Source organism: Sceloporus occidentalis, unplaced genomic scaffold (assembly GCF_023333645.1).
Source record: "Sceloporus occidentalis isolate IW3139 unplaced genomic scaffold, rSceOcc1.0.p SCAF_1, whole genome shotgun sequence".
Taxonomy (NCBI): domain Eukaryota; kingdom Metazoa; phylum Chordata; class Lepidosauria; order Squamata; family Phrynosomatidae; genus Sceloporus; species Sceloporus occidentalis.
In genome coordinates this window covers 44,811,392-44,825,794 of record NW_028316981.1, presented here as the reverse complement: position 1 = coordinate 44,825,794, position 14,403 = coordinate 44,811,392, and the positions used below count along the sequence as shown (strand labels likewise).

The 14,403-nt window shown below is 37.6% G+C and overlaps 1 protein-coding gene across 8 annotated transcripts in view; it reads right to left on the bottom strand.

Annotated features, from left to right (window-relative positions):
- Positions 1 to 14,403, bottom strand: part of LOC149321350 (inositol 1,4,5-trisphosphate-gated calcium channel ITPR1) — a 273,413-nt gene that overhangs the window by 136,577 nt on the left and 122,433 nt on the right. For all 8 annotated transcript variants that reach the window (XM_089520074.1, XM_089520084.1, XM_089520102.1 and 5 more), the window contains 11 exons: positions 13,405 to 13,565; positions 12,977 to 13,118; positions 11,194 to 11,352; positions 10,259 to 10,431; positions 9,213 to 9,332; positions 8,042 to 8,236; positions 6,150 to 6,401; positions 4,485 to 4,626; positions 3,368 to 3,521; positions 1,818 to 2,005; positions 120 to 255 (listed from right to left, as the gene is read on the bottom strand). In XM_089520074.1, the coding sequence (XP_089376200.1) occupies positions 120 to 255; positions 1,818 to 2,005; positions 3,368 to 3,521; positions 4,485 to 4,626; positions 6,150 to 6,401; positions 8,042 to 8,236; positions 9,213 to 9,332; positions 10,259 to 10,431; positions 11,194 to 11,352; positions 12,977 to 13,118; positions 13,405 to 13,565 (1,822 nt within the window). The remainder of the gene's footprint in view (positions 1 to 119; positions 256 to 1,817; positions 2,006 to 3,367; positions 3,522 to 4,484; positions 4,627 to 6,149; positions 6,402 to 8,041; positions 8,237 to 9,212; positions 9,333 to 10,258; positions 10,432 to 11,193; positions 11,353 to 12,976; positions 13,119 to 13,404; positions 13,566 to 14,403) is intronic.

Here is a 14,403-nt window from a genome sequence, read left to right as displayed (position 1 = left end):
GGAAGGAAGGTTGATCACCTTCTCCATTAATTTCCTTCACAAACGAATCAAGAAGTCATATAAGAGGAGATAATATATAATCCTCTTAAAGAGCATTACAAGGAAATGTAAGAACTCACCTGGTACATTTGGTAGGTCTTGGTTATTACTTCCTGTGGGTGAATCAGGTGTCTGCGCATTGCTTTCGTCAAACTCTCGTTTAAATATACACAGGAGGCATGAGATTCTGTAATCCAACCTCACATTCAAAATAAACTATTGATTGCAAAGTTGAAAAAAGATGAGAGGGAGAAATAAATTATTTTAATGTCACAACTTTAATTACATGTTCAGTATCTGTTCAATGATATAATTTTATATATATATATATATATATATATATATATATATATATATATGGTAACAAAGATTATTCCCCAGATTTCATTAAAAACCTATCAAAAACCTATGAAACATTCTAATTAATATAATGTATTCTTTATGCACACTGTGTGGGCACACCTGATCACTTAACTTGAAAGTCTATATTACTGTAACAATTCAAAATTAAGTCCATAGAACAGAGTCACACACAAGAACAAATCCTTTCAAAGGTTTTATCCCCTACCTTTGCCACATTTTTGAAATGTCTGAAACACTGAAACTTTTTGGTGAATAATTCATTTGTGCAAAAATCTTGGTTTCATGAAAAAAACTATGCTATGCAGAAACTATGGTATTTTGACAGATACTTTTGGCTGCAAAATGTTGCTTTTTGCATAAAACCCAAAATCAAGGTACATAAAAATGAGGCTTGCACAAAGAAATTTTTTGCAATACCATGCTGAATGTGAAAAGTTTCCTGGTAGTTGATCACTTTGGCAAGAGAATGTCTTGGAGTGTCAAGAAGACACACAGACGTTTATCGCACTGTCCCTAAAACGGGCCCAGTGCATTCTAAAGGTGCGCGCACACGCACGCACACAGAACAGAATAGGGCCCAGAATCCCATTTTATTGCACACTGGAATGCTGCCTTCGCCGCTGGGCGTTCCAGTTGCGTTCCCATTCCGTCCCAGAGGGCACCATTTCTGGGGACGCTCAGAAACAGTTCCCAGAAATGGCGCCTTCTGGAACAGAACGGGAACGCAACTGGAACACCCGGCAGCAAAGGCGGCGTTCCATCGTGTGATAAAATGGGATTCTGGGCCGCATCCTGTTCCGTGCACGCATGCGCACATGCACACATTTAGAACACACTGGGCCCGTTTTAGGGTCAGTGCGATAAACTTCACATTCTTATGATGAATGAATTAGGAACTATTCTTTTTATCCCTATTAGACAGGTGACAAAAATGAGGAAGAATAAAGGCTAGTTCCCTTATCCCTGCTCCTGTTCTTTATGTAGAATTTACACATGAGGATAAGTCTTCAAGGAAGAGATAGAACAGGGAGATAGAAAGGCATTCAGCACTATGCAAAGCCCTAACTTGCAAAGTAGATTCTGAAGCAGGTTAGAAATGAGGCCTTTGAGGTACTCTCTCAAAAACTGTGGGGTTCTCAATATCCTCAAATAATCTGAACAAAAATTGAGTTATCTCTGATTGTTCATTGGTCCATAAGGAAAAGGGCCTCTATAAATTACGGTATTACACTCAATATATCCATGTGAATATATCCAGTGAAAAGTTGAATTTACTTCGAACTCCATCATAAAAGTAGAGCAAGTCTATGAGATGAAAAATCAAAAATAACAAGGGCATGTGAATAAAACAGTGATATCAATATTAGTCTCCCAGGTCATGTCCCAATATTACTGTCCCAGGCCCTGAAATATACCTGAAGTATTTCAATGATTTTCAGCTTGGTGTCCATTACCAGGATATCCTCTTTCTCAGGTTCAACCTGCTTCACATTACCTTCTGGAGCAGCTGCAAGTGGCGTCATTGGCAAGAACCCACCACCCCTGAGGACTACTTGGGTCATCAGCTCTCCAACTCCATGGATAGACCTCATCACATTGCTCCCTTCAGGAAAAGAGAAACACAGATATCTTCTCAGTCTTAAACATGGGATAGTATTCCATGAATTACGACAGAATCGGATATAACATGCACATCTTTCCTCTCTATAACAAGAATGAGGTGCAGATGTCTCTCCAGATATTATTGGATTACAATGCCCATCAGCCCTAGCCAGCAGAGCCACTTATGACAGATGGAATTTAGTGTGGTTAGAGTGTTCAATTTCCATTGACCCATGAAAGGCAGTGTGTGACTTTGGGTGATTCACCTGCTCTCAGATTGATCTACCTCATGGGGGTGTTGTGAGGCTGAAATGTTGGGGGTTGGGGAGGAGAGCTACAGAAACTATCTTGAGCCAACTAAAGGAAAGATGTAATGTAAACGTAACTAATAAATAACAGTGATGGGAGCTGCAGTTCAAAAACATTGGAGAGCCATTCAATCCCCATGTCTGTTCTGTAAAATGTGAAACGATTTCATGTTTTGTTTCTACAAGAACAACAGAACAGTGTAGGGACAGAAATATTTTTCCAAAAAGACCAAAAATGTCCCCCTCCCTTGTAAAAGGGTAAAGTTCTTGTTTTCACTGGAAAAGGCAATTTGACTCTCATCCTGTAAATGTCGTGCATATTCTAGAACAGGGGAGAATGATATTAAAGACTGGAGAAAGAACAGACCCATTGAGTTTCACTCTGGGAAATATACTGCATGCTGCGCCAGGCTGGGAAATTGTTCCATGCAACAGCACCTTGTTTATTATGGTGACCCTAGCAGATGGTCAGGTGTGATGGAAGCTAAGGAGGCACATTTGTCCCCCAGGAGACCAGCCCTAGGAGCTATATGCACCCTCAGCTAAAGAAATTGTGAGATATATTTGCCTTTATTATTTCTGCATTAATTTACCACCTGTGTATAAATGAAATACTTGTGACTGTTTCACTTTAGCAAATCCTGATATTTGGATTGGCTGGAACTTAAGTAAATTGGATCACCAGAATTAGCATGACTTTCATAACAAGTAGTATAATTTACCCCATAACTTAACATCATTTCACTATGAAGTTTCCTGTAGCCACAAAGTAACAAAGGTGGGGATGTGGAAAAGAAAGTGATAAGAAAAGAGCTCACTCTGTTTGGCACTAAACCCATTTCTGAATGAATCTTAGGAGACACACATCCATGTTGGGTCCACGTTGGAGAAGTCTTCCTTAAGTTTGGATATACCCTAATTCAACCTGATTTGATTTAGGATTGAAGACTCATCCAAAATTTACCCTACTGCATGTCAAAAGGTTATCATTCTCTGATAACCTATTTCTAGGCTACCTTTCCATGCATTTTGTCCATTTTGTTTGCTGCTCTTACCTTTACTTTCTTCTCCTTTTGCTACCTTGGTGATAGGGAAGATGGTTGCAACATGAACACAGTCCAAGATAGCTAGGAGTATTTTTGTTAACCTTAGAAGGTCACAAAAATTATAGAATCCAAAATATATCAGGTTTCGTGCCAAGTTTACCACCTGTATTTTGAAAAGAAAAAAAATGAATTATTTCAATGGCTGGCTAGCATGACTACCTTCCCAGTCAGATTTCTAAAAAAAAAAATACCAAGTATACTTGAAAGTCCTTTTAGTTTTTACACATACGTATCTTCCAAAGCATTTCCAGTAACATTAATCTTCTGCAACTGTTCATAGAGTCCCTGGTACAGCAATTACAGCATGCAATATAGATAATTGGATACAGAAGCATCAATCTCTAATTGCCACTAATTTTAAAACCAACTAAGTTCCTTGGTTTGTTAAGAGGATCAACACTAATAAAACCGTTTAAAGTTTCCTTGAACTGACTGAAAGAGAAACAACCCACAAATATACTATAGGTACACTTTAGTTTTTAGAATGTATAATACAACAATAACAGCCACTGTACTGTACTGATACACAGATATATTTCTGGCTACCTGAGAGACCACTTTCTCCCCAACAGATCAACTCAGCCCTTGATGTCATCTAGAAAAGCCTAACTACTAGAGCCAAATATGTAACACCCTTCCACCAAAAATTCTACTATGTGGAATACTCCTCCCTCAAAAATTTTCATCCTCTTATAATTTGTAGTTTTTGACACATGTTGAAAAGATATCTGCTTTTATACAGTACCTAGACTGGTGACAGGAGCACTTTATAGAAAACATATAGCACCAGTTTTAAATTAATTGTGCCGGCCACCAATAAAATTTTGGTCTGAATTCCAGGTGCTGGTCATGTCATTTAAATTGGAAACATAGTTGAAAACGTTAATGTGGAACTGTATAGTGTGAAAGGTCCTACGATGCGCTACCACTGAATAACTGACAGACTAACTGTTTGACTCAGTATAAGAAAACTTCATCTATCCATACAAGTATCCACCCACATGAATGATTTATACTTGGCACCAAGTGAAGGCTGCAACTTGGTTCCATGCCCCCAGACATTTACCTCAAATGTGAGTTTATTTTTTTCTTTATCAGAAAAAGGGAATCTTTGGCAGACAACATCTCTTAAATATTCCTCCACAAAATCCATTGTTTGTGCAAATCTCTCCTTGATTTCATCTTTGGAAGTTCCACTGCTATCATAGCTGAAAGGAAGAAAAGTGAGTTTCTTAGACTCCTTCTCCATCTCTCTTGAAAACGAATACCAGCGTATATATAAGAAATTATAATTTGACTTGGGCTAACTCTATCTACAAATTAAGATGATATCCCTTCTTTCCCTTTATACTTAACAATTTATATTTAACAAAAGGAACCTTGAGGCTGCATATCTCTGGAATTGCAAGAAAAAAGAAGAGGAATTTTTTATTTAAAATAGGGAGGGGGAAGGAGGAGACAGTGGCACCATGTGGCTGTCAATAATGTGACTGCCCCAGGAATGGTTTTCCACAACCAAGGGCACCCCACTGTTTTCCCATGAATGAAAAGAGATGCCTCAGGGATGGGACAGCAATGGGAGGGAGGTGGTGTTGTGTGATTGGCGTCGCTGATGCTGCTTCCCTCCTATGGGAATCACAGTTTAAAAGCCACATGTGCTAAAGCCCTTAGTCATCTTGGCTTCCAGGGAGAGTTCAGGCTATTTGTTCTAGGACCAAACTGTTTGTTTCTTTTGGCCATCCATGGTATCTTCAGCACTCTTTTCCAACACCATATCTTGAATGATTTTTTCCCTAACTGCTTTCTTCATGGTCCAGCTCTCACATCTGTACATAGTAAAGGAGGATACAATGGCTTAGATGATTCTAACTTTAGTATTCAGCTGTATATCTATATACTTTAGGATTTTGTCTAGTTCTTTCGTAGATGCCATTCTCATTCCTAAATCTTCTTCTGATTTCTTGACTACAGTCTCGGTTCTGATCACTGTTTGGTCCAAGGTATGAGAAATCTATTTCAATTTCTTCATTATCCACTCTGTCTTCTCAAAATGATATCACACCATGGGTAAGTTCTACTAGACATTATCAAGGGAAAATATATACATTTTAGCAGTTGATTAAGATACTCGTTTCAATAGGAAATGTTCAACAAATTATATTAGAAATAAAAATATTTTTACTGAGTAGTTAAAAATTGCTTGTTGAATGGCAGTCTTGATTCTTGATGATTGAGGTATAAAGCGGGAATCCAGTCACATCATTTAGCATATGAAAACATAAGAGCCTAGTCAGAAATCACTTTTGAAGGCAGCACCTACTCATTCTTGCACTGTGTCCTCCAAATTTATGTAATTTGATCCTTTTCTTTTTTTAAGAAATAAAGGATCACATGATGCAATTAAAAATGCTCAAAGACTCACCCATTATTTTCCTCTGAACACAACACCAGAGTCATCATCAGAAACTGGAAAAATCGGAGGTTTCCCCCTACAGTTCTGTCAACTTAACTGTTCTTAAATAATTATTCCATTAATAACCTTTTAAAATGGTCTCCCTGGGAGCAGGCATTCTTGTTTCCCAAAGTTCAACTACCAAGCACACCATCCCAAACGCATCCCATGTGCCAAGATAGTTCCATGATTGGTGCAGAGTGTAACTGCAAACCAGACGCTTTAGAAAAACCAGCACCCACTCTCATTTTAGAAATCCATTTGATTGCTAGTACTTACTCATCGATTGCAATTTCAGAAGGTATCTCAGACCACAATCGTGCATATTTCACTGGTGTCACTTGCTCTTGCGGATCACGGTCAACATGCATGTGCAACATAAGCCGACAGAAGGAAGCTCTCAAGTCATAAGGCAAATTCTCATCAGACATGCAACGAAGGATGAGGTCTACATCCAGCTGGCCAGATATTTCATTTATAGCCAAATACTGCCGATCAAGACACATCCTAGCAAAAAGATTCAGCTGGTACCTGTGGAAGGAAGAGGCAGAGAAGAGAAAGATAAATTTGCCTACACACAAAATTTTATAGATACCTAGACTGTGACAGTAAGTTTTACATTCTGGGTGAGAGTTTTTTAAAAATCTGCTTTTCAATGGACTGAAGCATATCTTGTTTTTAATTCTATCTAAGCTTCCTTGGATCCTATGAAAGGAGGAAAGAAGGATCTACCATATATACTTGACTCTAAGTCAAGACATTTATGCCCAAAAATTGACACTAAAATCTGGGGTCAAATTATATACAGGTCAATACAGTCGCCATGGGTTTAGATTGAGTGGAGGGCAGTTAACAACAACAACCAGTAATATTGCTTATAAAGCTCCTTTAAATAGTAGCCCCAATGCGCCACACTACATGCCTCATCAGTGACTGTTGAAAGACCTGTGAGGTACAAGTGTGTGTGTGGCGAATCCCTTCTCAATCTGATCTCCAAACCTTTCCTTCTCCTCCTCCTCCTTGCATTTCCTCATTTTCTTCCACTTCCATGCCATTTTAAAACCTTTCCTTCTCCTTCTCCTCCTTGAATTTCCTCATTTTCCCTCCACTTTCAAGCCAATTTTAAAACCTTTCCTCCTCCTCCTCCTCTTCCTTGCCTTTCCCCATTTTCCCTCCATTTGCAGCCCAATCTCCAGACCTGTGCTTCTTCTCTCCCTCCTCCTTGCATTTCCCCATTTATCTTCCACTTTCAAGCCAATTTTAAAACTTCCCTTCTCCTCCCCCTTGCATTTCCCCATTCCCCATACATTTGCAGCCCCATCTCCAGACTTTTGCTGCTGCTTCTCTTCCTCCTCCTTGTATTTCCCCATTTTCCCTCCACTTTAACCCAATCTCAAAACCTCTCCTCCTCCTCCTCGCATTTCCCCATTTTAAACCTTTGCTTCTCCCCCTTCTTGCATTTCCTCTGACAACCAAGCTTCTCCATTTTCCCTTCCAACTTGATCTTAAAACCTTGTATCTTCTAAATTCTATCTTTGAATTATCCACAGATCATATCAAAATCCAATATTTTGGCTCTAAAACCTTCCCTCGACTTATACATGAGGTCGACTTGTATATACGGTAAATGAAATGATTAAATATCCTCCATTTAAAAAAAACTGCTGTTAAACTTGACATAACAGAAAAGTGAAAGAGCATATGTATTTTAGAAATTATTTTAAGCAGCATTTTTAACATAGCAGACAAGCATCTAAATGTGCATTTTCAATACAAAACAAATTTGTGCACTGACATTTGCTACATAATCCCTGTATGCACAGTTACATGAAACTGCTATAGTGATCATGCCTTTTCTATCACCAAGTGCTTTTTGATGGAAGGCATCCCTTGATAACAACTACTTTAACAATTTATAAAAATTAGCCTTCAACTCTTCTAAGACAGAGGTGGGAAACACGCCAGCCAGAGGTTAGATTGTGACTTCAAGCAGTGCTAGCCAACATAGCTAATCGTGCACGATGATGGGAGTTGCAGTTCAAGACATCTGGGAGCTTACACATCCCCCCAATCTACTATTAGAAACTATTATTCAAAAAGGAGTAGTTCAAGTTAGCTTAGTACACATTTCAGGTTAACTGCCATAGCCAAATATTGCTTGCGGTGTTAACCTGTAGTAGCTGAGTACATCCCGGTCTTCCTTCTGCCCTTCTTTGGCATCTTGAGCCAGCTCTCTGATACTCTTACTGCGGATCTCTTTGTTGCTGTCTCTCCAGAACAGCCAGACTTCTTCCTCATCCTCACCAACCTCCAATGAGTTCTCTCCAGATGATAATTCTTCAAATTCAAACCGAGACAGGACCAGTCTAAAGTACAGTGCAAGAATTAAAAACAATTACTTCTTTTTGACTCCTCAAAAATCTACAAAAATTTTAGTTGCTTTTAGAAAGTACTCATGCTATAGGTTTTTCTCCACCCCATGCTCTTGAGCAAAAGAAGGATGCATCATATTCTTGAGGCCCTCCTTCAGATACAGGTGACAAAATTTAGTTGCTAAAATTGGTCCAAAGCAGCAATTGCCCAAATAGGTTTGGCTACAGATGCTTCCTATTCTAGGCACACTGGGTTAGTGTTCTGGTTCCTGGCTCTCCACCACAGAAAAGCCAGGAGTCTGGACCTTGTCTAGCCTTAACCATTGCTTCCCCAGTAAAACAAAGGCATTAAAAACCTCTGACTCCCTCAGCTCATTCATCTGTCCCCCCTGAAGTCTTGTCCTTGGTTATGAAACATACAGAACTTTGTCAACGTTTCCAGTTCTTATGAAGTCACACTTGCAAAGGTTTCACTTGTGATCCTACATAATGCTGTTCCACTGGCACTGCATCAGCGATATTGCTTAATTACAATTACCTTGCAGGGCTTTTGAACAGTACTTAATAAAAAACTGAACAACATTAAAGATAATGGCATCCCTGCAACGTTCTGAATTTGAGCTACCAATAGCCCCAGACAACATGGACAACCATTAAGAATTCTGGAAGCTGAAATCCAAAAAATCTGGAGAACCAAAGGTTCAGAACTACTGATACAAAAATATACTGTGAGATGAGGAGAAGCATCTGTTCATTTAAAATCTGCTTTGTCTGACATTCTGCAGATCTAGGATTGCAAACTGGTTGGAGACTGCAAAAAGCAATAATTGTTATGTTACAAATAAATAACCTACAATGTTTCTGCATGTTCTCCAGACTGGATGTGATTCTGATGTGATGTCATGACTCAAATCATTACAACTGCCTTCTTTCAAAAAGGAAAACATTTATTTTTAAAATCTCAACTTACTTAGTTTCAATCAGTATGTCTGCATTTGATGGGTTTAAAACAGCTTTACAAATCAGCTCTTGGGTCACTGGGATTGATTTGTTCATGGAAACACAAAGATCTGAGAGGTAATCCAAAAACCTATTGAGGAGGAAAGCCAAAATTATGAAACTGTAAAACACCGTTCAACTGTGAGTATATTATTAGGAAGGGGAAAAAAAACTATTTCAGAGGAGAGAAGGCTTCAAGACTGGAATAAATGGGATGCATCTAGCCCATTCGTCGATTTTTAGTCACCTGACCCATCCTCCCATTTTTAGAAATTTTCTAGGAAATTAAAGGGTGTCACAATTCTCAGGGAACGGGTAGGTATTCATCTTCTGGTCAGCTGAAGAGTTCATTCAATTTAGATGCATCAATATTAGGAATGTTAAGAGAATTTCATTTAGTCATAATTTTAAAGCAAACTGGTCAAATTCATACTCCTTAGGTCACTATTTATATTATAACACCTTTATCCTCCAGGTCCTGAATCCTTCCAATAGGTGTGATACAATTCATAAGCCAAATTATGTACTAAAGTGTATATTAGGGCATATTAGGGAGCATTGTGCATGGAAAGGAATGGAAGTGTTGGTGCCTTTTTAAAACTCTCAACATAACACAGAGGTTGGATGGAACAGACTTGTAGCTTAATGCATGCAAAATACTGATTAATTGACTGACAGATTGATACATCCCTCATATATTGTAATGCAAGCTGGAGTAGGACTCCAAAATGTCTTCATCAGATTTCAGCAGAGGATGAAGAAAAAGAGAATGGGCTATTAGAAAGCTTTCATGAATTTTTATTGAACTAAAACTCATCACATATTATGATGAGGCATGCTCAAAACTACAGTAAAGCTCACTAATAATGTAAGTAGTATTACTATCTAGGCAGAATAACACAAAAGGAAAAGGAAAACAGACCACCTGACTAATCCATACAATAGCTTCAAGCCTATTACACATCCTACTGAAACATTTTATGCATCCTTTATTTTGTCTAAAACATTAGAGCTCACCTGGGCTCTCTGTTTTTCCTTACAAGGCTAACAAAGGTATCAATCTCCGCAGCTGTGATGTGTTTCTCTAACAGTTTACGATTGTTGTGAAGCAATGCTGTTATGGTGTCTTCTGCTAATACATCATAGCCAATTTGTTTCTGCATAAACCCAAACTGCTTAGCTATGTATTCCTGATAAATCAGAAAAGGGTGGGGGGAAAGAGAGATGTTTACATCACTAAAACATCAAAGAATCACTAAACACAAACAATATAGGAAACTATTGATTTACACTATGTTAATTAGTTGAAGCAATCTGTTGTTCTTAAGAAAAGGCCATATTGAATAGCAAGAGCTATGACACAATTTTGTTTCAGGAACCACTGAATCTGAACTGAATTTGCAAATCTTTTTTTTCTTAAATCAGAGTGTGGTTTTGATATACAACAGTTTTCCACTGAATCAAAAGCAAAGGGAGAATTTAAAACACATAAATGGACAGGGAAGTATGTAAGCAGAAGTCTCATTTACAATAAAAAATAAAGTCCAGCTTCATATTTTCACCAACACTCTACATAGCAAATGGTACTTGTATATGGATGACAAATGATCTTTTCCAACTGCATCTGTTTCCAAAATATTATTATTTTCTTTAATAAAAATCCAAAATAAAATTAGCAGTTTTTTCCCCTGTTGACAGTAATTTATGACTATGAAATATGCAATTCACCATGTGTTTCCTCCAGCTATGCAATCACATTTATCTAAGAGGGGTTACTGTATAATACTGTTCTGAGCTAAAACCCATCTTTCTTTTCCTTTTTAATGAGATCACATTGAAGGCAAAACCCAGATAATGTTAATGCTCCAAGAATATTTACTATACAGAACAGTAATCCTTTAGGATTAGATTTTGGAAAAACATACTAGACTCTCCCAAGCATTTTTCCTAACCTGGTTCTTCCTGTAATCTTGCTGGGAGTGTCTTAATACTCTATAACAGAGGCGGCAGATGTGCCTAAAAGGAGCATGACGTTGGTCTCCGAGTTCTTCCAGTCTCAACATTGGTCCATCTCCACAGTCAGTAAACGGTGCTTGTAATAACTTGAAGATCTAGAAATTGAAGTAGTAAAAGAAAGGAAAGCCTTTGTTATTAAAATGATGCCATGCAAAAGTACTGGAGACTTACACATTTCATGTTGTCTTTTGTTAGGTTTATAAGATCGTTTGACAACTTGAACATGTCAGATGGTGAAAGGGATGGTACACTAGAGACAATAACTTTGTTTGCACAGTGGTTTTCTTGTCTAGAGCAATCCAGCACATGATTCTTGTATTAAAAATCTGCTGGACACCTGAACAACCTGAAAACGTAGATGTAGAAAACTTACAAATAACAAGTCCTTTTAATAAATTCCCTCTTGTAATCATTAATCTATGTTATGACTCTATCATAATATGGAGTACCATCATCGCTATCATAATGTAATTTAAATTACTTCAGTTACTTTTATTGCAGGATGTTTATGGCTTCACAAGCTAGAGATCTGGGTTTCCATGAAACTAACTAAAAGTAACTATTTTACAGTGAGAAATCCTTTTAACTGTAACTGTGATAGTAACAATTAACTGGGGAACCTTGTTCTTCTGACTAATCACTTTTAAAAGCCATTTTCTGAGAATGGCTGTGCAAGGTACAACTAAAGATACCACCCTGATGAGACAGTTCATGTACAGCTACATTCAAAATCAGTTATTTAATTAATCAATTTGTACTTTAAACCAAATAAGGTCAGTGAGGGTTAAGTTGGAAATTATCATGCTTATTCATCATCATGTCCATATTTAGGACTGTTAGGACTGTGACCTTGATCATCTAACAGCCAGATAATATTTGTAAAGCCTTTATTCTTCTGTTTCCATTTCTTCAGACACCTAGTTGTCCCATGGGTGACTCATTTTTAGAGTTATACTTGCTCCTAACGGGCAATAGATTCAGAATAAAAGGAAGTTATTCTTCACAAAATGTAGTTTATCGAATTTTCTGCCTATGATAGCTATTACTAAAGTGGTTTAGAGAAGTTCATGGGCAATAGCTACCAGTCACGAAAACTGTGTTTAATTTCATTGGATGGTCCTTTGTTCTAGTTTTTTGAGAGGGGAAGAAAAATGCACTTCTACCCATTTTTTTCCAGACCAAGAATCATTTTGCACCTCCTCTTAATTCCTTTTCTTCCATAAAGATATAATTCCCCTTATATATTCTGGATCACCTCTTTCTGCACCTTTTCCAGCTGTCCAGTATCATTTTACTGAAGGTATTACATGGTATTTTACATGGTATTCTGAATATAACTATACAACACAAAAATTTACGTCTACTATGATGCCAGTTTTTGTTTAATTCTTGATTCCTTACCAAAATTAATCCCTAGTGAAATCTGCTTTTTCACAGTTGCTGCACACTGCAGCTGAACCATCTATATGATTCCTAAATGCTGTCAATGCAAAATCCATCAGTGTAGATCTGAGGAAGATGTTTTGTTCAATATTCATCACTATATGCATATTTTTACAGAATCACATGTGCAATTGCTGCCCTGTTTTGGTGTTGGGGAATTGATACAGGATACAGGAACCACTAGGAACAAGCCACTTATCTCATGAACACTGAAACCATTTTATTTATAGCCATTGCTCTCTTCAGATGCTTTCTATTAAAAAAAAGTTAGTGTACCTGCTTCAGGATATTTTGCTCCCTCATTAACTTCTGTCGTTCTCTGTTTGGCTTTGAGAACATAACTTCAAGCACATCTTGACCAGAATTTGTACCACCAGTAACAAAATATACCAAATCTTCCAGCAATTTTGTAACAGACCTACACAGATGTAAAAATAAAAATTAGCTATTAATCCAAAATGTGATATGAATATATCCTTCCTTAACAATACAGTCAGAAACTAATACAATAAAGGGGGATATACATTAGAGAATATTAAACTAAAATTAAATTACGATCCCCTAGGAAACCTTTACCTTTAAATATTCCAATCATACATTATATTTAATGACATATATTTATATGTCTTCTCTGGTTCAATATATTTTTGTGAAGTTAGGAAGCAGATTTTCCTCTTGTGAAGCCTGTATGAAGATTCTCTTACCTCCTTTCATTCTGGGTTATTGTTCCCTTTTCCAGTTTGCCAGCAATGGAACCTAATACTTTGCTTGCATCATTCGCAAAATCCAAGTCTCGCACTTCTGCAGGAGAAACTGGTACTATAGCAAAAGCTTCTTTGTCCTCTTTCACAGGAGAGGTGCCAATCTTAAAATCAATGCAAATTTAGTCATTCCTCTGATGCACAAAAAGTTGCAATAGTAATGACACTAGGAAAAATGCTCAAGGTATTTAAATACTTATTTGAAATGTTTAGCAGAAATACTCTGCCTAGTATTGTAACAGTCTTTAATTCTCAGGGCAAGAACCAAGATGAATGTATTAAGCACTGAAATTATTTGTTTTTGACATGCTATTCTCCAGTAAAAATTATTGATGAGCTCCCAGGCTATAGTGAGAACTAATCATGCAGGCCCAAGTGCTAAGCAAGCAATAGCAGGAGACGTGTCTCTAGAAATAGTTGTTAATTACCAAAAAGCAACAATTACTTATCTTTGTTTCTCCAGACATTTTGGACCTCAGTTCTTATTAACCCCAACTACTGGTCAAGTTTGTTACAGTTCTGGTACTGGATGACCAAAGTTTGAGAACTACTATCATGAAAGATTTGTGCTGTGCTGATAGGGAAAATCTGTGGCCCTTGTCCATATCCTGCTGTTAGCCAAGTAGTCCACCAATCAATATAGGGGATTAGTTTATTTCTCATATGGTTTGGAGATGTCTTAATATCTGCCACACAAATACCACTGTGCCAGGAAGTACTCGTGTTTGTAGAATCTTCTGAAAATGCTATGTTTCACCCAGTGGAAGATGCTTATACTCATGTACAACTAGTCAATTTTAGACTCTTAAAATCATAGAGTTGGCACAAAGGCCATCCAGTCCAACTCCCTTCTGCCATGCAGGAAGACCCAATCAAAGCACCCCCAACAGATGCCCACCCAGTCCCTGTTTAAAAACCTCCAGAGAAAGGCAGCATGTTCCA